The sequence below is a fragment of the Esox lucius genome, chromosome 14 (assembly GCF_011004845.1).
Source record: "Esox lucius isolate fEsoLuc1 chromosome 14, fEsoLuc1.pri, whole genome shotgun sequence".
Taxonomy (NCBI): Eukaryota; Metazoa; Chordata; class Actinopteri; order Esociformes; family Esocidae; genus Esox; species Esox lucius.
This window is the reverse complement of record NC_047582.1, coordinates 28,441,943-28,465,658: the sequence shown is the minus strand read 5'-3', so window position 1 is coordinate 28,465,658 and position 23,716 is coordinate 28,441,943. Positions and strand designations below refer to the sequence as shown.

The window sequence follows — 23,716 nt, the reverse complement described above, 5'->3', positions numbered from 1 at the left end:
ATTGAGTTTCTAGTGCAGTATACTATTTTCTCACAGTGCACTACGTTCATGTGCTAAATGGAAATATAAACTATCCGACTGCACATTGTTCAAGGACAGTGCTCTGAAATGTCTGTGCAATGAAATACTAAAAGCACATAAACGAATCCAAATGTATGTGGACAAATGATGTCATATAATGTGCTACCACGTGAATCCAACGGACCAATAGAACTAACGTTGCTGAAGATATGACAACAACCGCGGACAATAATAGTGCAGCCCTCCAGAGATATTCTGATCATAATTATTAGAGCGAAAATTATTTAATCCACATTTGGTGATTCGGGCGAAATCTGTCTCCCCAGTTGTTTGTACCTAACCAGCCAGCGTCGAATGTTCATTCTGAAGTTTAGTGAATGTTAGCGGGACCAATCGCCATTTGATTGCAATTCCATCACACCGAGAGAATCCTCGAGTTGTTAGGCTGGCTAGCTAACCGGATAACCCTGACTTTTGCCGTTGTGTGGGACGATGGTCAGAAAGGCTAGCAAGCTGAATGCATTTGGTTAGCTAGCTGTCAGCTCTCTCTACTTAGATTTATTCTGGTAACGTTACCTGCTTGTAGCAGCACGTTGAAGAATGCTAGGATGTTCAAAAATGTGTTCGGATCTGGATTTATCGTAAGAACCGCGCATGTTGTCTTGACATGGGTAATAACACTGATACTGTTCCTGCATGATACAGGTGAGTCTTATTTTATTGGTTGTTGATAATGTATTGGATGTGTGTACAAAAACAGTTTTAACCGTCTTACATGTTTACATTATTCCGTATGCTGTTCAGACCTTGATCTGGGTTATAGTACCGAATATGTAGAGGTAGTCTTAAGAGAAAACTGAGCTAAAAGTTAGGTTCTTGCTTCATTTGTTTGGTGTTCTATTATAGGTAATTATGCAATCTTCAGGTGTGAAAAACGTACTGCCTCATAGTTAATCCAACCCAGTTAAAGGGATTATTAGGGTAAGGTTTTGGAATACGCTGGTGAACATTCCTGATTTGGGTCAGCTTTGCAAAATGTAAATCTGACTAACTTTGGCTGGTGCTATCAGATTGAAGTTATCAGCAGTTTCCAAAGCCACGTCATACCCAGATCAAAGGAAATGTCTGAACACTTCTGAAAAACAGTTGATGCATATAAATCTGTAAAGGGCTACAAAGCTACCAAGTTTGGGGGAGTAGTGAATCATCCCTGGAGCCTTCCTGTCAAAAGTTCAAAAAGCAAGGCCTAATATGAATCAGGAAGTCAAAAAGAACCCTAAAACAACATCCAGGGATCATCAGGCATTTCACCTCAGGTCAATATTCATGACTCCACCAAAATGACCCAGGGCAAAAATGGGATTCATAGCAGATAAGCAAGGCAGAAACCACTGCGCACAAATATTGTGTGTCTTGGGTTTGCCAAAGAGTACATGGATGATCTTTAAGAGTTCTCGAACAGTGTTATGGACAGACAAGTCAAAAGTGGAACACGCTGGGCAACATGTGCCCCATTACGTCTGGCGAAAGTTTACAGAGATGTAAAGATTTAGACTGGCATAGCCAAAGTCGAAACCTTAACTTTATTCAGATGTTGTGGCCAGACCTGAAAAATACTTAATGCTCAAAAACCCACATATGACAGAGTTAAAGCGGTTATGCATGAAGAGTGGGCCCAAATTTCTCTAACACTCTGAGAGACTGATAAATAACTATGTGAAGCATTTGTTGGTAGTTATTGCTTCTAAAGGTGACCTAACCCTTTGTTTAGTCTAAGGGATTACTTTTTCACACGGGAGTCTTAGGTGTTGCATAACATTTGTTAATTAATAAATTCAATTAGTAGGCTATCAATAGTTTGTGTTGTTTGTTCACTTTTATTTAATCTAGGTTTTGGTTCAAGATCTGATGACATTCAGCGCCAAAAATGTGCAATATGTTTAAAGTCTGACGGGGCGGATATACTTTTACAATGCAACATGTTCTTATGGCATTAAACTGCTGTACTTTGCTATTTACTAAGTACCACAGTCAGTAAGTTAGATGTACCTTCATATGATACGTACAAACAACTGTCTCTCTCTGTCATGGCCAGAAGGCTTCCATAGGAGTCAGTGCAGCTGACAGTCGCAATACCCAGCGAAAGACGTTGCTGTCTTTTACCTTACGATGCATCAAGATGGGATAAAGATACGTACATACTAAACAAATAAACGTTAACATGACAGCTACAAATACTAGGAGGTACATAAAAAAAAGATATTGGATATTGATTCACTGATACAGAGGGACTCGAAAAAAACATCTGTAAATGGACAGTAAGACAGGTTGATGTTTTTAGGGCAGTCTAGACAGTACAAACTAAATTTACATTTTGATTAGTTTTCCACTGTTGGTTCCAATGTTCTGCTTATCAGAACACAGTGACAGTACTGTTCTCCCACCGGTTCTGTGCTCTAATCACCAGTGATGGCGTCCTTTGGAGCTTCATAAACACTAAGATTAGGTTTCTGGTTCTGACTCTGTGCCGTTCGGATCCAGAAGTTCTTAAACGAGGTGAAACCTGTCCGCTGTTGGCTGGGTCGTAAACCAGATATACACAGCGAATAACCATGTCATCTGTGTTGTCTGTTCCCTCAGGGCATCTGCCTCTACAGGGTGGGTACCCGCACAAGAACTGTTACACCTGCTCATATAAAAGGGCTTCATGGCAAACACTTGTTTGACTGATTATAACATATATTTTGTATGTAGGAGAGAACCAAGTGTTCATTATGACAGGTGTTAGTGCAACAGGATGGCGAGTGAGGAGAGCAGCGCAGCTATTGTTGGGCCAGGGCACACGATTGATGATTTCCACACTCTCCCTTTGAAGGGGCTGTGTCCTCACTCAGTACAGATCACAGAACACACCTCTCCCTTTGAAGGGGCTGTGTCCTCACTCAGTACAGATCACAGAACACACCTCTCCCTTTGAAGGGGCTGTGTCCTCACTCAGTACAGATCACAGAACACACCTCTCCCTTTGAAGGGGCTGTGTCCTCACTCAGTACAGATCACAGAACACACCTCTCCCTTTGAAGGGGCTGTGTCCTCACTCAGTACAGATCACAGAACACACCTCTCCCTTTGAAGGGGCTGTGTCCTCGCTCAGTACAGATCACAGAACACACCTCTCCCTTTGAAGGGGCTGTGTCCTCGCTCAGTACAGATCACAGAACACACCTCTCCCTTTGAAGGGGCTGTGTCCTCGCAAACATGTCTCTTATCACACGTCCTACTGTCCCATTCAGTGTGGCATTTCCTGAGGACACAGTCCAATCGGTACCTTCAATGCAGTGTCGGTCCAAATCGGTACCGTCAAAGCAGCCTCTGTGCTTTCTCAGTAGTTTAGTTTTGTAGGATGGAATGACTTTGACTGAATGATGGGGCACAGTGTTTAGTGTTGCCTACTAAATAGCCTTGTAGGCATTAAGACTATTATAGACTAGAAAGTAAACTAAGATATGTCTTGTGGCTGACCTGTAACTTAGGACATGTTGTTATAGACTTTGTAAGCCTTTGTGTGGTCACGTGGTATCACTGATGCAGTATCAATTGAATGCATTTAAAAATGTGCCAATATTAGTATTTGAGTATTTAACAAGATCGTTGTAGTAGGTAAGAAAAATGTGCAAACGTGTCCTTGCATTGCAGATCTACGGAAGCAGGAGGAGACGGGAGAGCTCATCCAGCCCGTGCTCTTTGTCCTGCTGGTCCTGGTGTCGGTGCTGCTGTACTTTGCCATTTCACTCATGGATCCGGGCTTCGTCCTATCTGACTGCAGCGACTTACAGGTCCGTCAGACCCAAGCGCTGCTTTCGTCCTCACGCGCTATATGACACCAGTTATGCACATCATTGCTCACGGTACATTACAGCTTTACAGAACTGCATTTGTGTTTTCAGTTTACCCTGGGTGTCACTGAGGAGACACAGGACATGATTCCGCCCACCACCAAGTCTCTACGGCAACGGCGATGTGGTCATTGTCTGCTCCAGGTACGGAGTCGGCTACTGTAGTTGTGTGTGTATATTTATGGCGGGTGTTTCTCAGGTGACACTAGGAGTCTGACAGACACACCGTCTCCTCTCACCCTGACACGATAAGCTCTCCCTAAATTGAGGTGCCGGCAAGAGACGCTGTGGCCACTTGACTGGCACATAATATGATTCCAGACCAGTGGACTAGTTCATGGTCAGTAAGAGCTTGACTTGACTCCTCCTTCCTCTGCTTTTTGTGTCTGAGCAGCAGCCAATGAGATCCAAGCACTGTCAGACGTGTCATCATTGCGTGCGTCGCTATGACCACCACTGTCCCTGGATTGAGAACTGTGTGGGCGAGAGGAACCACCGCTGGTTTGTGCTCTACCTGGCTGTCCAGCTTCTGGTGCTGCTGTGGGGACTCCACGTGGCCTGGTAAGAGATGGGTCATTTGGTTCTGTGGGGAGTCCACGTGGCCTGGTAAGAGATGGGTCATTTGGTTCTGTGGGGACTCCACATGGCCTGGTAAGAGAAGGGTAATTTGGTTCTGTGGGGACTCCACATGGCCTTGTAAGAAATGGGTCATTTAGTTCTGGTACTGCTGTGGGGACCCCACATGGCCTGGTAGGAGGAGATGAGTCATTTGGTTTTGGTACTGCTGTGAGGACCCCACATGGCCTGGTAGGAGGAGATGAGTCATTTGGTTTTGGTACAGCTGTGGGGAACCCACATGGCCTGGTAAAAGTTAAGGGTTAGTTTACACCAACCCTCAAGTGGTACGCAGTGCAGAATTTAGTTCCAGATGCTTTTGTGCTCGGCTGGAACAAAAAAAAAAAAGACTTAAAACACATGGCCCCACTTCCTTGTTCCCTGTGACACAGGTCAGGCTTCACCACGGCACCCACGTGGCAACTGTGGCTGCGCCGTAACGGCGTGCTGCTGGGGGCAGCGGCCGTGGTGGCGGTGCTCTCACTGACCGTCCTCCTCCTCCTGGGCTCCCACCTCTACCTGGTCTCCCTCAACACCACCACCTGGGAGTTCATGTCTCGCCACCGCATCTCCTACCTCAAGCACTGTGGCGCTGACGAGAATCCGTTTGACCGCGGCGCGCTGCGCAACCTCTGGGGATTCTTCTGTGGCTGGGGCTCTGTGGTATGGGAGCAGGTGTACTTCAGGGAGGGCAGCGACCCCATCTGACCAGCTGAAGAGCAAAAAAAAAGAAAAAAACTAGCTGGTGTTTCCCGACAATCATTTTCTGTCCTTCCTCAAATTGGGTTTACATCCTCCTTTCCAGGGGCATCTTTACACGAACGAGGTGTCCAAATGAACTATGAACTCCTCTAATCACTGACCAAACAGAACCAGGAGTGGAAGGGATTCCGGGCCAGTGGTTACAGTAAGCTGATCTCACTGGAACTGACCCCAATCCTGGTATTTGTGTCAGATGTGAATATCGCTTAGATCCTTAGTTGGTGTTGATTTTTTTTTCTTCTTCAATCCTTACAACTTACCCTTGCCTTTTAAATGCTACACTGCCATCCACTCCGATGTCATCCCCTGTCCATATAATTACTTGAAAGGAAATTGTAGTACTGGGAATTTGAGCTTAGTGAGAGAACTGTTGTGCTGGGGGACACATTCACAGAATACATCAGTAATACTAGCTCAACTTGTTTCTAGACTCTTACTCGTAGTTACAGATACATGCCATTCACATTAGGCCTGTGGTTTACTAAGCTATTACAAGCTATAAGCTAACACTGATTATGTACTGGATAAAAGCACTTTCATACTCTGTTGATATAATACTGTATTTTCTTGAGAGCATGATTTTATTTCTTATTGGTGTATTTTCCCCAATATCGACTCAGCATGAACAGAGCCTCTGTAGCCACTATGTGGCTAATTGACTCAGTCAGTCAGGTCCTTTAGGTTTCCAGATGCATAGTTCGTTTAGTATTTTTGCATATTGAAACTTTGTTACTAGTATCACATTTTCAAAGAGTGGTCAACTGTAATGAGGGTTTTACTGAAACTTTACATAAAGGCCTTTCTGGTTTTATAGTTGCACTGTAGCTCAAAGAGGTCTGGCGTCAAGAGTGTAAATGAAAGCAATGCATCGCCATTTCATAGATTCATTCAAAAATATTTACATAAGCGCATGTAATGCAAAAGGATAGCATAAAAATGCAGAGAATGGGGTGTATCACAAGTGGTTTGAAAAAGGATCTTGGGTATATAACCATGATTATCACCCAAACGAACATATTTGAGGTCCTTGGCTGTTATAACTCCAGTCATGCTATTATTCTTAACATTGTCAGGAGGCTAATAGTAAATATTGCATTCTTACAGCAATACTAAATATTGAAAATTGGTTTGGAGGCCCCCTGGAGGTTGTGGGGTCCAGGGCACATTCATGTTTGTCTGTTTGGTTATCCAGGTTCTGCTAATTAGTTTTAATCACTTCACATTTTCTGTTGATATGTCATTTAACTATTTGTTTGAAAAGGGATTAGTTGCATTCATTTTTTTGAAAAAGAGACTTTATATTACATATGATTTGTGTTTTGAAAATCTTAATATTATTAATTTCTGTGTCAGGTCTAGGTTTGGAAATGCCCTTGTATTTTATGAAGACAGTCTCTTTTCATGTTATGATGGCTGATAATTTGTTATATTGAAATAGACAGTATATTTAATATGTTAGTATAAAGAAAAACAACATATAGAACAAATACTGATTTTTCCCTAATTTATTTTTATTGCTTGACAAACTTTTTGAACATCCATTTTGAATCAGTTTGCATGAGATTTTTAGATTTTATTAACTTTAGGAATAATCCTAGAGGATTATAATAGGGAATACATACAGTATCTTAATTAAAATAGAGTGCAATGTGTGGATGTTTCCTAAGACCTCATTATCCTCTGTCCAACTGTAGGAAAGCATTGAAAAAAACAGAAATAAGCAATAAAGGTAATAGTGTCTACTTTTTGAATAGTATCTGAAAATCTTTGTAGATCTTTCAGTAGAATTGAAAGATGATTGATGTGATTTTGTATACATTTGTTTGGTTTTGTATGTGCTGATTTCAGTGTGAACAAAGTCCTTCATGCAATATGTTTTTTAAGAAATTGTTGAAAAATATATGCCTATCAAATTCGATTTGATGGCTTATTTCTGAAACATACTTCAAGGGTCCAGTAAATATATTTATTAATTTACTTTTCCTTCATGTTGTGTATTTGTCTCATCTATAGATATACTATTGTATGACAGTGTATCTCACCGCATATACAGTATTTTGTAGCAAAGCATGTACAATGATATCATACAATATATAGGTTGCAACAAACTGGAACAGAATTAATGTTTCTGTAGGAACACGAACAAACTGTATAACCCTTCCAAAAGTTGACTTAGAATAACTAGTAAAAATACAAAATATTTCAGGAACATGTCAGTTCCAACTTGACAATCAATGGCCTTAACCAGCCCAAGATGGACCGATAGATTAGATGGATTTCACAGGAACACAATGCACATAAAGACCAATTTAGAGGCCATTTCCTTCACAAAGACTAACTAGTTATGAGCGAAAGGCAATTCTGTCTGGATTTCCAGGCTAAACATACCAATATCACATGATATAATCAGCATTAGTAACCGAATGGACATCAACAGACAGCAGCAGGGTTGGAATACACAAACACATTTTGATTTACAGCCAAGTGTTATAATTGGAGGTGTAGCACTATAAAGTGCTTGTCTCTTGCATATTGTTTGAATTAGAAACTATTTAAAATCACTGCATGGTGCCCCTGGTAGAAACAAAACAGTCCTGTTTAGTTTCACAAGTGAAGAACAAATGTTTTGATGATCAGGGTTGACACAGTACCACAACAGTGGCATGTAAAGTATTAATTTGGCATTGTCAATGTCAAACCTAATTTATAAACCAAACCATATGGATTGGGAAACCAAAACACAAAACAGTACAAATAAGTCAATATTGAAACCCAACAAAAAAAACTGAAACAATCAGACATTAACATAAAAATCCAGAGACCATTTGGAGACACTCACAGGGATGAGCAGTCCGTTTCTTGAGCGCGAGTTCTGATTGGCTGTTGAGGTTCCACTTACGGAGCAAGTGAACAGTGGCGGCCCTGAGATGGCAACATACAGACGACATCCCAGAGGCCTGTCCTCCGTAATCAACCACAGGTTGGACAGTCTAGTAAAAGAACCAGACTCGTGGAGCAGCAGCCATTTTGTCCTACCGTCCAGTACCTGGGTTTACACGTACATGTTTAAGCTCAGTGAAGTGAGGAGAAGTCAAAGTCTGCAAATATTTCCTGCTGCTCAGCAGTTAGGAAGTAGGCCGTCTGTGGGGGTGTTAGGACTGGCTTGAGTTTTGTGAACTCTTCGTCAAAGTTACTGACGTCCCCTGGCATCTTAATCTGTGGGACGAAGGGGGGTGCCAATTTTTTGTGAAGCAAGGACTCCCAGTTCACCCCCTGCCGTAAACAAAATTATACAACCAATTAGGATCCCAAAATCATCATGACGCTGAACTTCTAATGACCCACAGCCACACACAATGCCAGTTAATACCTGGAAGAACCTGTGCTTCTTGACCTCGCTAGCGTCTGCCTCTCCTGCTCCCAGCCTCCTCTCAGGGTTCTTCTGTAGTAGCTGATGCACAACGGGAGTCTAGCTTAGTCTCAATCACACAAGGACATTTCCATCTCTCAACATATTTGTATGTACACGGAGGCCTGTGGTAAACCCGGCAGTTCACCAAGAGTATCATGTGACCCATACCTTCTGGATGATCGAGACAGACTCCGGGGAGAGAAACCTGGGAAAGCGAACCTCATCATTCACTATGCTGTCAAACACCTCCTCTTCATCGTCCCCAGGGAAGGGCGACTGACACAAAGAGAGGGCAATGAAAGTACAATCAACCGCAGTCCTCAGCAACACGGAAACATCTGAATTTACAGAGCAACACAACCAAGTCCAAATACCATCGTAGTAGAAAAGTCTAAATTAAACCCAGGACCTTGAACAGAAATATTTAGCAGTTTAACCGTAGGAGTGTGACTCAGGTGACCTAATAAGAGCCTATCCTGGAGTGGGACATTTCCTTATTCTCTCTGCTACAGACCTCTCCCACCAGCATCTCATAGATGAGGACACCCAGTCCCCACCAGTCCACACAGCGGGTGTAGTTATTATCCGTCAGCACCTCGGGGGCCAGGAACTCCGGTGTGCCACAGAATGTGGAGGTGCGATCTCCATGACCCATACCTGCAAATACACACAAAGGACGATAAAAGACGGGACATTTTCCAGGGATGAAAGGGGTTAATAATGTTTTAAGAGGAAAGGGAGGGGTTTAAAACAAGAATGGGAGGGGTTTAAAACAACCTTGATAACATTTTCTTAAAGTGGTAGTCATTGCTTATCTCAGGGCTAGGTGCGGTCAGAGGTGGAGAAAGTACTCGGCTGTGTTCACCAGTTTTGGGAAGTTCCTAAGTTAGAGCAAAATGACCAGAGAAAGTTCATAACTAACCAGTGACACTATTGGACATTTACACTCTCCCTTTATATTTAATTGATCACTGGTTACTTAGATCATAATTAGATACTTCCCTAAAGTGGTGAACACAGCTAAACCCAGTTGAGTATTTGTACTTTTTCCTCCCCTGAATGCGAGTATCTATTAATCAAAGTGCAACATGTACCATTTTATTATTGTGAGAAACAGACCAAGACTTTTCATTTGGGATTTTTTTAAATAAAGACTTGGTAAGACAGTGGTTCTCAAAGGGAATGGCCCAGAAGCTTTAACCAATGTACCATACCTTCCTTGCACAATCCAAAATCTGCTATTCTCACATAGCCATCTGCATCCATCAACAGGTTGTCCAGCTTCAGGTCCCTGAGAGACAGAAAGTAAGATGATACACAACAAAATGAGACACCAAGTATGACAGCAGGTTATTAGGCATGTCAAGGCCATGCGCCGGAACCGCTGGGAGAACTCACCGGTAAACTATCTTGTTCTGATGCAGGAACTCCAGTCCCAAGAGCACGCATGAAGCATAGAACCTCAAGAACACACAAAAAGGAATGTGAAATGGCGGGTTAAAATACCCAGGACATTCACTCATGGTTGTAAGTGTGTGTGTGTGTGTGGGTTGTGTAAGACTTACTGAGTCTGTCTCTCTGTGAAGATGTTGGTATGTATGTGAGTCATCAGGTCACCCCCAGGGGAGTACTCCATCACAAAGCACACATGGTCCTCCGTCTGGAAGCAGCCATGCAGGTTCACCAGGAAAGGATGGCGGGACGAGTTGATCGTCTCAAAGATCCTCCTCTCGCACATTAGGCTAACTCGTTGACACGTCAACACGCACACAAACAAACAATCACCCACAGTAAATAACAACAGTAACAGGGCTGCAAGTAACTATTTTGATAATCTATTTATACCGACCATTACCATTTCAATTAATCGATTAAACCAGAAATACATACGGAAAAATTAAGCAACCACTGCATCTTTTTCTTTCCTTTCCCAAAAAGTTGAAAAGGAAGGTTTTGAGTGAGGAACAGAAGGGTTACTGGAAAGGAAAGAAAAGGTGCAGTGCTCTCTTCATTTTTTCCAGAGCTGTAGATTCCAGATTCAATTGCCCCTAAAACTTGACGTTAATGTTAACTCCACCCTGGATTCAACATGAAATATTTCTCACTTAAAAATGGAACTCCATGAATAGAAATTAAGATGAATGATGAATTTGTATATTAACTTGGTGTGCTGAGCACTATTCATCTTCTGTCATCTTGGTTACAATGTTTTTTCTCCTCAAATGCTCAGGCATTACAGTCGTGCTCCCATGCCATGGGGAAATCCGGTCTGCAAATTTTGCAACAAACTGTTTTCGTTGAATTCTTAAATGTAAAGCGGTCCCATGTGGTACTATTGAAGTTGTTGGTCACACGCGACTTGCCTCTGGTGTAGCCTCCATCATCCCCCATTTTCTTTTGCTGTTCCGTATAGACTAATCGACAATATCGATATTTAGCAATATTAGTTGTTACAGCCCTAAACAATAGCGTCTTTCTAATCTGGTTAGCTCAGTCTGTGACGTCTAAGTACACTGTTCTCTCACCTGTCCACTTCGTCGCGGGTCACAACGTCCCCTTTCTTTAAGGCTTTGATGGCGTACAGTTTGCCTGACATCTTGAACTCTGCCAGCAAAACCTTGGGGGGAGGAGGAAGGATTAAGGGGCAACACACAGTAATCCGGTTGGTGTTTACTAGAAACCAAACAGAAGGAAATAGGGAAGGACCACTTGGGCCTTTTTGTGTTTCATAGAAAATAGTGACTGAGTAAGAGGATCTCTGCTGGGTTGTGAGTGAAACAGTACCTTTCCAAAATGCCCTCGCCCCAGAACAGAGAGGCACGTGAAATCTTCCATTTGCATCCCACCATTCTCTTTCCTCCTTGAACAGACAACAAAAAAGAAAGGGGGAACGTGAAAGTGGAGAAGAGAGGGGGGGTTAGATAACCAGGTAACAAACTCCCCTTCCAGTCCTGGGGGGGGGGGGCTTGAATAATAAGTAGTGGATTTGGGTTACTGCCCTGTGTGTTGTGTGCGCGCGTGTGCTTCTAATGAATGAGACAGACATACTTCAGAGAGGGTTGAGGTGTAGTCATCTGTCTGGGTGTTGGCTTGATATCTGATGAATTACCTTTAGAGGACTGAGGGAGGAAAGAGAGACCGGTAAGAGACACTTGACACTCCACAGGAACACAATGTTAGGGAAAGTGGACCGAACACCACGGACCGAACACCTGCAACACTTATGGTGTATTCCAAATGCGTGACTAAACCTCTCATCCGATTTGTAAATTCATTTAGAACAATTTGTATATTTCATTTTTTTTTTGTTGACCAATTGGAAAAAAAAATAAGGGTGGATACTTTCGTGAGCCACTGTATATAGAGGCACCGAAATAATCTCCACTTCAGAAAGGTAACTGGAGCCCTGAGGGGTCTCCTACCTGAGAGAGAGTGGTCTGCCATATGGATTCTGACATGTGAATTCTCCCCACACTGTTCCTCAGAGACTTGGTGTGTTCCTCACTGAAGTCCAGTTTCACCACTGCAGACTCTCTGCAACGACAGGACAACTTTTTGAGAACACATTTCCACCACTGAAATCCACCGGAGTCATAGGGCTGCCCACGTCATCCCTCAGTATGATCTTGAAGACAAAAAGGCATTCCTGTTTCAGCAATACCAGAAGATTCCTGTGTCGACCTACTGGAAGACGTGTAGCGCCTGGGTACATGGCCACCTTACCCTAGCGGAGGAGGGGTCGAAACGGCCGTCTTCTCAGCGGACGGAGGGGAGGTGAGGTCAGGGCCCCCCATGGGGGGGCTCATGGCCTGCAGGGACCCAGTGCAGGGAGGCAGGACGCTCATCATCAGACGCCCCCATGTGGCGAAGTTCATGTTCATCTGGGCTGCGCGCAGGAAGTTCTTTCCTGCGGCGACAGGATGTGAGGTCAGAGGTCATTTACGGAGGGTACGGATTTACTGAGGTGTGCCGAGGCCAGGCTGCGATACGGGGAAATGTCAGCTGGAGATTAGCGTCAGTAACATACCTTTTTCTTTGGGGAATATGCGCTTCTGTCTCTGAAGTTTAGGATGCCTCTCAATGACAGGATTGATGAACGTCACCTGGAAGTTAATGATGAAACAATGCTAAACTTTAGTTGTAATCTATAAGAGGCGATGGGATTTCATATCAGACCCAATGTGTAAATTACTACAATATAAATGTGACTGATTGTGACAATGTCTTGTTCTCAAGACAGAATCCAAAATGGTCGTTTTGATTTTTGAAAGGATGGCTGACTGATAGTGACAGGGACATAGAATACTGATTGTGACACAATGGTAATAATAATAATATTAATGTGACATAATGTCTGCTGGTGATCATTACACGAGTGACTGTGACATAATGTCTGCTGGTGATCATTACATTAGTGACTGTGACATAATGTCTGCTGGTGATCATTACATTAGTGACTGTGACATAATGTCTGCTGGTGATCATTACATTAGTGACTGTGACATGTCTGCTGGTGATTGTGGACTAGGCGTGTTAGTGACCTCAGTGAACAGCAGGCCCTGAGGCTCCAGGCAGAGACACATGCTGTGGCGCTGGTTGTCCAGAAAGTCCTCCAGACGCAGGAACTTGACTCCACACAGAGCCCTCCAGTCACGCCAGAACACACCAATCTCCAGCTCCCTGGACTGGACGCACGCACGCGCACACACACACACACAGACACACACATTTAGGTAGTGATTTTTATAACATCAGGAGAAACGTCAACAGATTTGCGGGGATAAGGGACCATCTTTCATGAACACTAATGCCTTCCCTTATCACAGACCTTCTGCAATACAACTTAACAAAACATGACTCAGACGTGACGTTTCAAGACTCATCACTGGGTCTGAAGAGGCTGAGGCTTGGATCTGAAAGGAGTGTGTGCTCTTGAGCTGGAAACAGCAGCTCCGTTAGGCCCTTATGTCAGGCTTTCATAGGCAAGGATTGAGATTAGAGGGAAGCGTTGAAGGATTAGCAGTGAGATTACATGTGCAGAGTGGGAGCATGGGAGAGGGGCGATTGATCTCTCTGCTAAGGCCCCCATGACCGTTTGTGTCGGAACACGCCGAGGCTTGGTCCCATATTTATTGCATTCTAAATTTAATTTCCTGCATTTCAATGTAACTCACAGCACCTCCAACAGCCCCCCGCCCCATGCTCAAAATAACAGAAATCCTCAAAGGCTCCTACAGGTGTTGCTCTGAAAACTGACCCGTTCCAGGTCGATGCTGAAGCTCTGGTCCCAAGCATCCTTGCTGAGGGCTCGCCAGTGTGTCCGACCCACCATCCTGTTGTCCACCTTCATCACGGCACAGATCTCCGCTGTGGACCAAACACATACACTAGTGCCTCTCATCCCACAGGCAATTGGGGCCCGTCCCTGTTTATCTGCCCTTACAAATGACCACACCTTGCACCCAGACGTGAATGGTATCAGAGTTTGGAATATTTGCATGTTTTGCATGACTAGTACATGGAAGCGTATGGGAGTAATAACATGCAAGGCAGCATCTGCCTGGGACCGGCGCCGTGTGGAACTCACTGGAGGGCTCGTCGGCCTTGTTGGTTCTGCTGACGTTACTGCGTCCGGACAGGCCGGTTCTCATCTTCAGAGACTTGGCCTCGGAGGGGCTGCTGGGAGCGGAGGACATGTTGGCCACACGGCAGCGGCCCGGCACCGACTCCAGCAGGTCCTGGCAGCCCATGAGACGCACGTCTAGCCGCCCTAGGGAGGGGACACGGAGCGGACCGGGGACATCCCTTCAGGGCCAGGCTTACCGCACGGAGAACGTCACTCAAACTAGAGCTCCGCAGGCTCCACTTAACGCATGCGTGGGAATTGTCTTGGCAGTGTTTTACTACAGTAACACTCACAAATACTTTACCACAGAGAAACCATACCAAAAAACAAATGCCTACAAATAAATAAGTGAGTGAGTCAAGTACCCGTTTTGAAGAGTAAACCAAAACAGCCAGATGCACAAGCAGAAAGAGCTAACACGTTGCCATCGGTTACCGGTGAGAGTGGCTGGTTTAAAGAAGGAGGACGAGGCGGAACTGAGGCGCTCCGGCTGCAGGCCCAGAGAGGGCGAGGAGGTCCCAGGGGTGAGCTCCTCCTTGATGACGGCCCGTTTGGGGTGGTCGGTGGGCAGCTCGACCAGACGGCGCTCCAGAGAGAGACGCAGCAGGTCCAGCTTCTGGCACGACTCCAGCAGCCTAGTCTGGGCCTGAAGAACACATATCGGAGGGCGTTGGTGTACACACACACACACACACACACACACACACACACACACACCTTTCTTAGTGACCCACCCCATAACTGATGTTTTTAGTGCCCATTCTAGTCTCAAAGCAGAAACTCTAAATTAACCAGAAAATTCATTTACAAAAAAAATAAGCTGGCATTTATGCTTCATTGGACAGGAAAGTGGTGACAGACAGGAGTTTTTAGTGAAGGAGCAGTAGGCCGGACTCAAACTCCCCCTGCAGCAGTACAGGAGCAGTAGAGGAAGCCGTTGTTGTCATGCGTGAACCCGTATGAATCGTGTTAAGACCTGCTAATCCTATTGGACCATTAAAACGACCATCTACCTCTGCCAGCGCACGCCGATCATGCACCTTAAGACCTCCGAGGTGCTTCACCACGTTCTTGGCGCCCTCCGCCACAGCTGACTCGATCTTTAGGTGGTGCCGGAGCTCAGCCACCCGGAGCTCCAGAGAACTGATTGTCTCGGAGGGACGGCCTGGCGAGGAGGAACAGGTGACGGTCAGCGTCACAGAAATATTTTCAACCACCCATTTCTAAGCAGCGATTAACTAAACTATTGCTGACTAAATAGACCCATAACAAACAAAAAAATATATATAATCTGTGACTGAAATCTGACTTGTACCAAGTAGACAGGACAAGAGTAGAAAGGTTTGAAGTGACAAGCAGAATGAATAATGGCAGTACTACTGCAGATGCCACACCCAGCCTACAGTAGGGAGAACAAGTATTTGATACACTGCCGATTTTGCAGGTTTTCCTACTTACAAAGAACGTAGAAATATAATTTTTATCATAGGTACACTTCAACTGTGAGTGACGGAATCTAAAACAAAAATCCAGAAAATCACATTGTATGATTTTTAAGTAATTAATTAGCATTTTATTGCATGACATTAGTATTTGATACATCAGAAAAGCACAACTTTGCAATTACAGTGATCATATGTTTCCTGTAGTTCTTGACCAGGTTTGCACACACTGCAGCAGGGATTTTGGCATCTTGAACTTCTTCCATTTTCTAATAATTGCGCCAACAGTTGTTGCCTTCTCACAAAGCAGGTTGCATATTGTCCTGTAGCCCATCCAAGCCTTGTGCAGGTCTACAATTTTATCCCTGATGTCCTTACACAGCTCTCTGGTCTTGGCCATTGTGAAGAGGTTGGAGTCTGTTTGATTGAGTGTGTGGACAGGTGTCTTTTATACAGATAACGAGTTCAAACAGGTGCGGTTAATACAGGTAATGAGTGGAGAACAGGAGGGCTTCTTAAACTTATTTGTTATTATTCTTATTGGTTGGTAGGTGATCAAATACTTATGTCATGCAATAAAATGCAAATTTATTATTTAAAAATCATAAAATGTGATTTTCTGGATTTTTGTTTTGTTTAGATTCTGTCTCCCACAGTTGAAGTGCACCTATGATAAAAATTACAGACCTCAACATGCTTTGAAAATAGGAAAACCTGCAAAATCGGCAGTGTATCAAATACTTGTTCACCCCACTGTAGGTAAAACATGCAACAGTACTGTAGATGCCAGCACACTGGACATGCCACACCCAGCCTATGTCAGACAGTTAGCTGCAGGGGAGCTAGCGCAGAGTGTGAGCAGATTGAACACACAGTGCAGGCGACTCTCTTACTTGCCCGTAGCCAACCAGTCACCACGAGCATTCTAGTTAGCTACACTCTGTCTGGTTGAGAAAAAACCAAAACATCCAATGAAAATCAAAACAATGGCAGTTTAATATTAAAACAATAGTGTACACCCCGCCCTCCCGCTCCCAGTTCAGCTAGCTAACCCTTTCACCTGGTTAGCTAGCTATATACTCAACCTGGCCATGTTCTCAGAAGCCTGAATGATAACATTTGGAACCAGAAGGAAGGGGAGGAAAAACAAACAATTCCTTGACTAAATCCATGCTGCTTCACCCCTGTATCTGACTGGGTAAATAACTATTTCGAGTGATTGTTGAACTAGTGACTCAGACTTGAGCTCCAAGACAAGGTGAGGTTTTGTATGTAATGTGCAATGAATTAGGGAATTTCCATGGCCAAATATTTATAATATTTTTTTTAATCTGGAAATGATCCAACAGAATTTTGTGCTAGGAAATGGCTAGGCCCTTGTATGGTTGTGACCACAGAATTCTGGGATTTATTTTGTAAGGAAATACAAAGAGAAAAATGTACTAAACTTGGCATTTAGGCAATAAAATGTCCCACTGCTTTCATTAGATTTAATTGCATTAAATTAAGATTCAAATGATAACTGTCACTAAAGATTTAATGAGGGATTAACCAAAATGAACAATGGTGAGCATGCATTCACCAGTAAACACACAAGGCGGCCAAAAACCTGCATATGTTGATACATATAACCAAGACAAACTGTCACACACAGACACACACCACACAGAGGGAGTGAGACAGACAGTAACTCACCAGCTGTTTCTGTGTTGTCCCGCTGCCCCTCTCTGGCCTGGGTGACTTTGACAATCTGCATGCGGAGCAGTTCGATCTTAGTGCGGCTGTCCTGAAGCATCTGCTGGGCTGTGGAGAGCATCCTACGGTCCTACAGTGGCGAATCAGACAATATAGTTGTTCCTTATCAACTGCAAAGTCAGTACGGTCTCATACCTCTCCATGAAACGACACTGACCGCCTAAAAAGCTGCCCTAATGGCCTTGTTCACACATGCATGTCATTAACCTACACCAATCACACAAACACGCCTTCCCTAGTCCACAACAACATGACAAATGCAAACCAAGCCCCTCGAGACCTCTGCCTTGTTAAGTGTTAAAGGACAGCTCGGCCAACCCCTTCACAAAGCAGTGCCATTCACCTGAACACTGGGTCTGTGCCCCTGGAGGATTTTCAACGGACAAAGGAAGGTGGTGCAGCCTATTCAACTCTGTCATGCACATGAACAGAGAGCACGGGAGGGGAACGGTACTGGGTTCTCAGGTCTGATGCAAGAAACTAACCATACCCGTTCAGGATATAAAAAAAGGCACATCTTCTTGGAAAGGTCACCCTGCAGCACGTTGCCATAGACACTAATATGGACGGGGTCACACTCACTGCCCTGAAAGTTGTGTGTGCTGTTCCAACATTTTAACGCACTGGTCATTCGTCAAATAAACTGTTTCATCTCAGGCTGAACATTTTAAGTGAAGCCTCAGGTGTTCTTCTGCCTACATGGGGGGGTGGGGGGGGGTGCTCTTACACCTGCACATACAACCTCTGATTAGTCACATTCTCACTACTTTTCACCAGCATTTTCAGCTTTTAGTTCATTGAAAGACCATGTAGCCAGGGGTATTAAAAAAGGATTTGAGCAGATCTGGTTACACAAATTTCCTAGGGGGGGGGGGCAATGTCCAGATAGATATTTTAATTTACCGGCGTAGTAAATAACCCGCGCCTCACAATCGTAAACTATTCACAGCCTACTAGTCGGCAGAAAGAAACAGCGCCAGCCACTATTCCATTGAGCAATGGGAAACCAGAGCAGCTCTCTGGCCTCACCTTGAAATGCCACAAGTGTCCGCCTCTCTCCTCTGTCGGAGTGCCTTTCACCCCATCTTCATTCACTCTCTTTCCTCGGAGCACGCAGGTTTGTGACACTGAACACTGTACTCTAATTCTGTAAATTCCTTCCATGGGATAAGTTTACCTAAGTGTCTGGCAGAAACCTAGCCGACCCTCCAGTGATGTTGGCCAGCAGGTTCACATGGACGGCTGCTGTCGTCGGGCTCTGAGGGGGGGGGGGGGGGGGGGGGGGGGTGAATTCAAACACTGTCCTGCCCAAAAAGGTGTTCGTCTTAGTGTGACTGAACGAGGGTGTGTGTGGGACGGAAGGTAGTGACAGAGAGTACACAGTGTGTGTGTGTGTGTGTGTACACACGTGTGTGACACAGTGAGTGTTTGTGATGTGGGAACACAACACACAAGTCTGTTTCGAACGGAGCCGTCGATCAGTGGCTGCCAGACTACCACGGCAAGCCTCAGAATCTCATCACAAGACTGGAACTAATGGAAGCCCTGTGACAGACAAAGGCTATTACATTAGACAGCAAGATGAGATGTTCACCCCTGTCGTGGATATTTCTAATTTAAGAAATTATTCAATGATTCTTTTATTCTGAGCTCAGGGGAAAACAGAGTTACACGGCATAATGCCACCTCACTGCATTACCTCCCTTCTGAGGCACACACATATACATATTTTTTTAATCCTTGTGAAGTTAGAGTATATACACACACACAAACACACACACACACAAACTTCGCAAGGTAAGCGGATAAAAAAGTAAAACTCTTCCTGCAAGAAGGGTAAACAGTTTTGAAAAGACAAATGACCTCTACATAGGAAATATAAATCATCTGTCAGTGATTGCACATCTGTTTCTCATCTTCTTTCATATACACCACTGTTCAAAAGTTTGGGGTCCATTAAAATAAATTGATCAGAAATACAGTGTAGACATTGTTAATGTTGAAAATTACTATTGTAGCTGTGAACAGCTGATTTTTAATGGAATATCTACACAGGCGTAAAGGGCCCATTATCAGCGACCATCAGTCCTGTGTTCCAATGCAACGCGTGATTGCTAATCCAGGTTTATCATTTTAAAAAGCTATGTGATTATTAGATAACCCTTTTGCAATTATGTTAGGACAGCTGAAAACTGTTGTGCTGATTAAAGAAGAAATACAACTGGCCTTTAGAGTATTTAAAGCAATTGTGGGTTCGATAACCGGCTGAAAATGGCCAGAATGGTCTGAAACCCATCAGTCTATTATTGTTCAGAGAAATTAAGGCCATTCCACGCAAGAAATTGCTAAGAAACTGAAGATAACATACAACATTGTGTACTACTCCTTTTACAGAACACTGCAACCTGGCTCTAACCAGAACAGAAAGAGGAGTGGGAGGCCCCGGTGCTCAACTGAGCAAGAGGACAAAGACATAACTGTCCAGTTTGAGAAACAGACGCCTCACAGGTCCTCAACTGGCAGCTTGATCCAAAACCAAAACGGCTAAGGTGCAATTACCGACATCTAACATGGCAAGTACATTGGTCCCCCAAACCTTGACATAAACGCCACCACGTAACAAGGAAAGGTTATTTGACAGAAGCATAGAGTGAGACTGCATGTGCATTCCAGACCTTAACAGAGCTGCTGACGTAGGTTTGGATGATGTTCTCCGCCCCTTGCTTCACCTTGGTCTCCATGGTTAGCTGCTTCTTCAGAGCACAGATGCGTCCCGCCAGCGGGGAAGTCACTTCTTCCCAGCGACACGGGTCAGGCGACGTGGTGTCATCTGCTCCGACGGAAACATGCAGCGTGGGACAAAACCGCTTTAGAAAAAGCACCGTTTTTCTGTGGTTTTTATCATTTTAACTTCCCGCTATTAAAAACGGTTTACACAGCAGATTAAGGCTCTTGGGCGAAACCACAATGAAGAACTGCAAACTAGCCCGTTTGCTCTGATCCAGACAACCCTGTCCACCGTCAGTGTTCCGTTTGGTATGACATGAGTTTACAACACAGCCCTGAAACCATGCGTGATTATTACCTGTCGGCCTGTCCTTCTGAGGCTTGGGTGTGATGGCGCGGGTGTTGAGCTCCTGCAGCTCCCAGTGCAGGTGTTCCAGCTTGCGGCTGGAGGCCCTCAGCTGGCCCTCCACGTCCGCGGCGTTCTTGCGGTTGGTGACGGCCCGCCGGAGCCTCTCCGCCGCCTCCTTAATCTTGAGCTCTCGCTGGATCTCCTGCCTCAGCAGCGTGCGGGCGTCCTCCAGACGCTGCTGGAACTCCGGGTCGAGGATGTTCCCCTCAGCCAGACCCAGCAGGCCAGCGTTCTGGAGGGGGCAGACGGGTAGGGTGGGCGGGGGCGTTAAATGGAAAGGTCCGGGCTGACAACGGGTTCACTGGAGATCAATTGATTCGGGTTGAATGTTTACTGTAGTTTTGCTCAGGACGCCATGGTAAACATGACCCTGGTCTCGATGGGTTTCCATTGATTAAATAAAAAGGGATAAAACCGGCAGCATTGTGTTTTCTTGCAAGCGCCAGTTTTTGTCCATTCAATATAAGGATTCTGTGTTTTACACAGACCAATTCTAAATTCTAAACCACACTTGAACCCAAGCCTGTTGCTCAACCGCCAAATTATAATAAATACTACCCTATTTCAAGCAAGTGCCATTGTTACTGGCAGTGGATGGCTGGAGAGGTTGAACATATTATATAGGTACCCATCAAACAGATGTGTTTTAAAGCAGCAGTTGTCTCAAAGTGCTTATACAGATACCCAGAAAACCAGAAAGAGAAAGCACCAACAATAATTGATGCAGGGTGGCTCCCTAGTCCAAGGTTCAGAACCTTGGAAGAAACTTAGAGAGGAGCATGAGGCGTGGACAGTCCTCTACCTAGACAAGACATTAACTCTCAGTGTCTTTCAATGGAGTTAATGGCAGGATACAGATGGAAAGACACCAGTCAGATTAACAACATGAACCTTTGACTCAATTCTTAACAGGTTCGGACACTTTCTTTGTTAGTATTTCCCAGGCTGCACTGCTGCATAAACCTTAAATAACAATAGAAAAAGTAAACTGAGAGATACCAGTTTTACTAGAAGTGGGAAACCAGATTAACTAGAAATTCTACATTGTCACAATGATTTCAATCACAAACATCTTGATAAAACAGGGTAACGAAATAGCTCTTTGACATCGGCACGCTAGCCAACTGCAGGTGTTCAGATAGCTAACATAACAGCTAGCTGATTGAATCGAGAAGAAAAGTTATAAAGTTAATAGAATAAACTCTACTGTACCTAATTGTTTAATAGAAGCATACCATGAATAAAACATGAACCTGTGCTTACCTGTTGTGTTAAACCTGACATGTCAGACTCAAAATGTCGTAAATGCCGCTGTATGGATTTCAAGCTGGGAGGGTTGGGAATTATCCACACTGACCACCGCTAAACTCAACGTCTCGCCAAGTTTCCCCGAAAGAAACCAATCACCATGTAAACAGCTAACTTTATAACCAACTAAAGTAACCACGGACAACTTAATATATTAAAGTAATGAAACGCGACAAATGCGTAGTACAGCGTCGGTAAGTACCGGCTCCTCATCCATTGAATAATCTTTGATGACCAAAATGAACAGTCCGGGCTATGAGGCTTTCCGTTCTGCCGATGGTTTACTTTGAATACACTTTGACGCCTTCTTTCCCAAATGGAGATTGGCTGAATTTCATGTCAATCACAGCATAACCATATGAAACCCAATCAGATGATGTCTTGTGATATTTTGGACCCTCCTTTTTGTGCACCTGCCAAGGTAACTACAGGTGCTGGTTTCACTGGACTCAAAAGCATTACGATTTTCCTTAAGCAAAGGAGCCCATGTGTGCTGATCAAATGCAATATTGCTTAAAAATTATTCATACAAAAAAGTGCAGTAGCTTTAAACGGTTCGAAACCCTCAAGATGAACTGTTGCAGGGAGGTAGGAAACCATGAGGAAACAGACTAAAGAATGTGGTGAGCCTCTTCTGGCTGACCGAGCAGAAACCACACTAATAACAGAGGCAGAACAGAGACACAGTACGTTTTACCATAAACACCTGCTAACCCCATTTCAGTTATAAGCAACAATGCAAAAATCTCCATGTCCCATTGGAATGCAAGGTGGAGCCATCACTGCCCCCCCCCCCCCCCCCCCCCACTCACTCAAATAACACACAGATCTACCGTAGCACCCAAAGGGCAGAGAACTGGGGCTACCCTAATAGTTTTTTTAATGTACTTTCAGCCCATTGGTGGTGAATGTGGTAATCCAAAACACAGAATGATTCAATACTGCCACCTCTATACGATATTCAGAACTACTTCAGCACAAAGGGTTACTCTTTCCATCGTGAAAAACTCTGCTTTCTCCAAATTAAAGTTGCACAACTACATCTCTCTTCCATCCTCTTTACCCCTTCACTGAAAAAGTCACAGGCTGCCTAAAAGGCAACAAGGGGACATTTTGGTAAATGTGCATCCTAAATCATTTCTCCTACATTCTTGACTCTGACTTGGAAGTGGTCAAGATAAGTCCTTTGGTTGCATGTCCTTCCCTCATCAATAATCATGGTTTATCAACAATGTGGGGTTTAAGTTGTGGGCTCTGTCTTCTGGCTCCTTTGTTTGAGCAGTGGTATGGGAATGGAACGTCTACTTTCAGTTGTCTGGGATACCATTTTTTTTTTTATATCATCTTGCAGCTGCCAAGTTCAATGTCTGGACAAATGTTTCCATTTTAACCCATGTCTGCTGGTGGCCTACAGTGGTTTGTTACCTTTGGTTGTCCATGTATTACTGCAGAATGGGTTCGAATCCAGCCCACAACTCTAAGTCAAAGCTCTCTCAGAAAAAAAAAACAACATCCCCCACTGTCTAAATCAAATAAAGGATAAAATATATATTTAAAAAGGCCCGGTTGGGACCGTCGTGGATCCATCATATGCTACAACATTTTTACATTTTGTACACATTTTTATGGGCAATGGAAACTATGACTCAATGCAAACACTTAACATGTAATTACTTTATTTAACAGCAGTTCCTATATATTGTAAGCATTAATACATTTAGCTTTACATTCATTCAATGGATG

At 44.1% G+C, this 23,716-nt stretch overlaps 2 protein-coding genes across 3 annotated transcripts; one reads left to right on the top strand and one right to left on the bottom strand.

Annotated features, from left to right (window-relative positions):
* The first annotated feature begins 100 nt into the window (after nucleotides 1-100).
* On the top strand, nucleotides 101-7,494 carry zdhhc12b (zinc finger DHHC-type palmitoyltransferase 12b). Of its 2 annotated transcripts, none has more exons than XM_010904908.5 (5): nucleotides 101-726; nucleotides 3,718-3,857; nucleotides 3,969-4,061; nucleotides 4,312-4,478; nucleotides 4,925-7,494. In XM_010904908.5, the coding sequence occupies exons 1-5, from the start codon at nucleotides 630-632 to the stop codon at nucleotides 5,238-5,240; spliced, it is 813 nt and encodes a 270-aa protein (XP_010903210.2). In that variant the 5' UTR covers nucleotides 101-629; the 3' UTR covers nucleotides 5,241-7,494. The 2 variants fall into 2 exon arrangements, with proteins under 2 accessions (XP_010903210.2, XP_034152983.1); XM_034297092.1 differs by lacking the exon at nucleotides 101-726 and adding an exon at nucleotides 1,077-2,679.
* On the bottom strand, nucleotides 7,495-22,347 carry pkn3 (protein kinase N3). Its single transcript, XM_029125177.2, has 22 exons — nucleotides 21,929-22,347; nucleotides 20,615-20,897; nucleotides 20,205-20,359; nucleotides 17,470-17,599; nucleotides 15,346-15,497; nucleotides 14,768-14,978; nucleotides 14,294-14,476; nucleotides 13,964-14,073; nucleotides 13,248-13,391; nucleotides 12,734-12,809; nucleotides 12,430-12,613; nucleotides 12,129-12,240; nucleotides 11,755-11,825; nucleotides 11,491-11,566; nucleotides 11,232-11,323; nucleotides 10,272-10,448; nucleotides 10,105-10,167; nucleotides 9,921-9,997; nucleotides 9,221-9,363; nucleotides 8,875-8,982; nucleotides 8,665-8,745; nucleotides 7,495-8,567 (listed from the first exon to the last, which is right to left on the bottom strand). The coding sequence occupies exons 1-22, from the start codon at nucleotides 21,947-21,949 to the stop codon at nucleotides 8,367-8,369; spliced, it is 2,850 nt and encodes a 949-aa protein (XP_028981010.2). The 5' UTR covers nucleotides 21,950-22,347; the 3' UTR covers nucleotides 7,495-8,366.
* Between the last annotated feature and the right edge of the window lie 1,369 nt (nucleotides 22,348-23,716).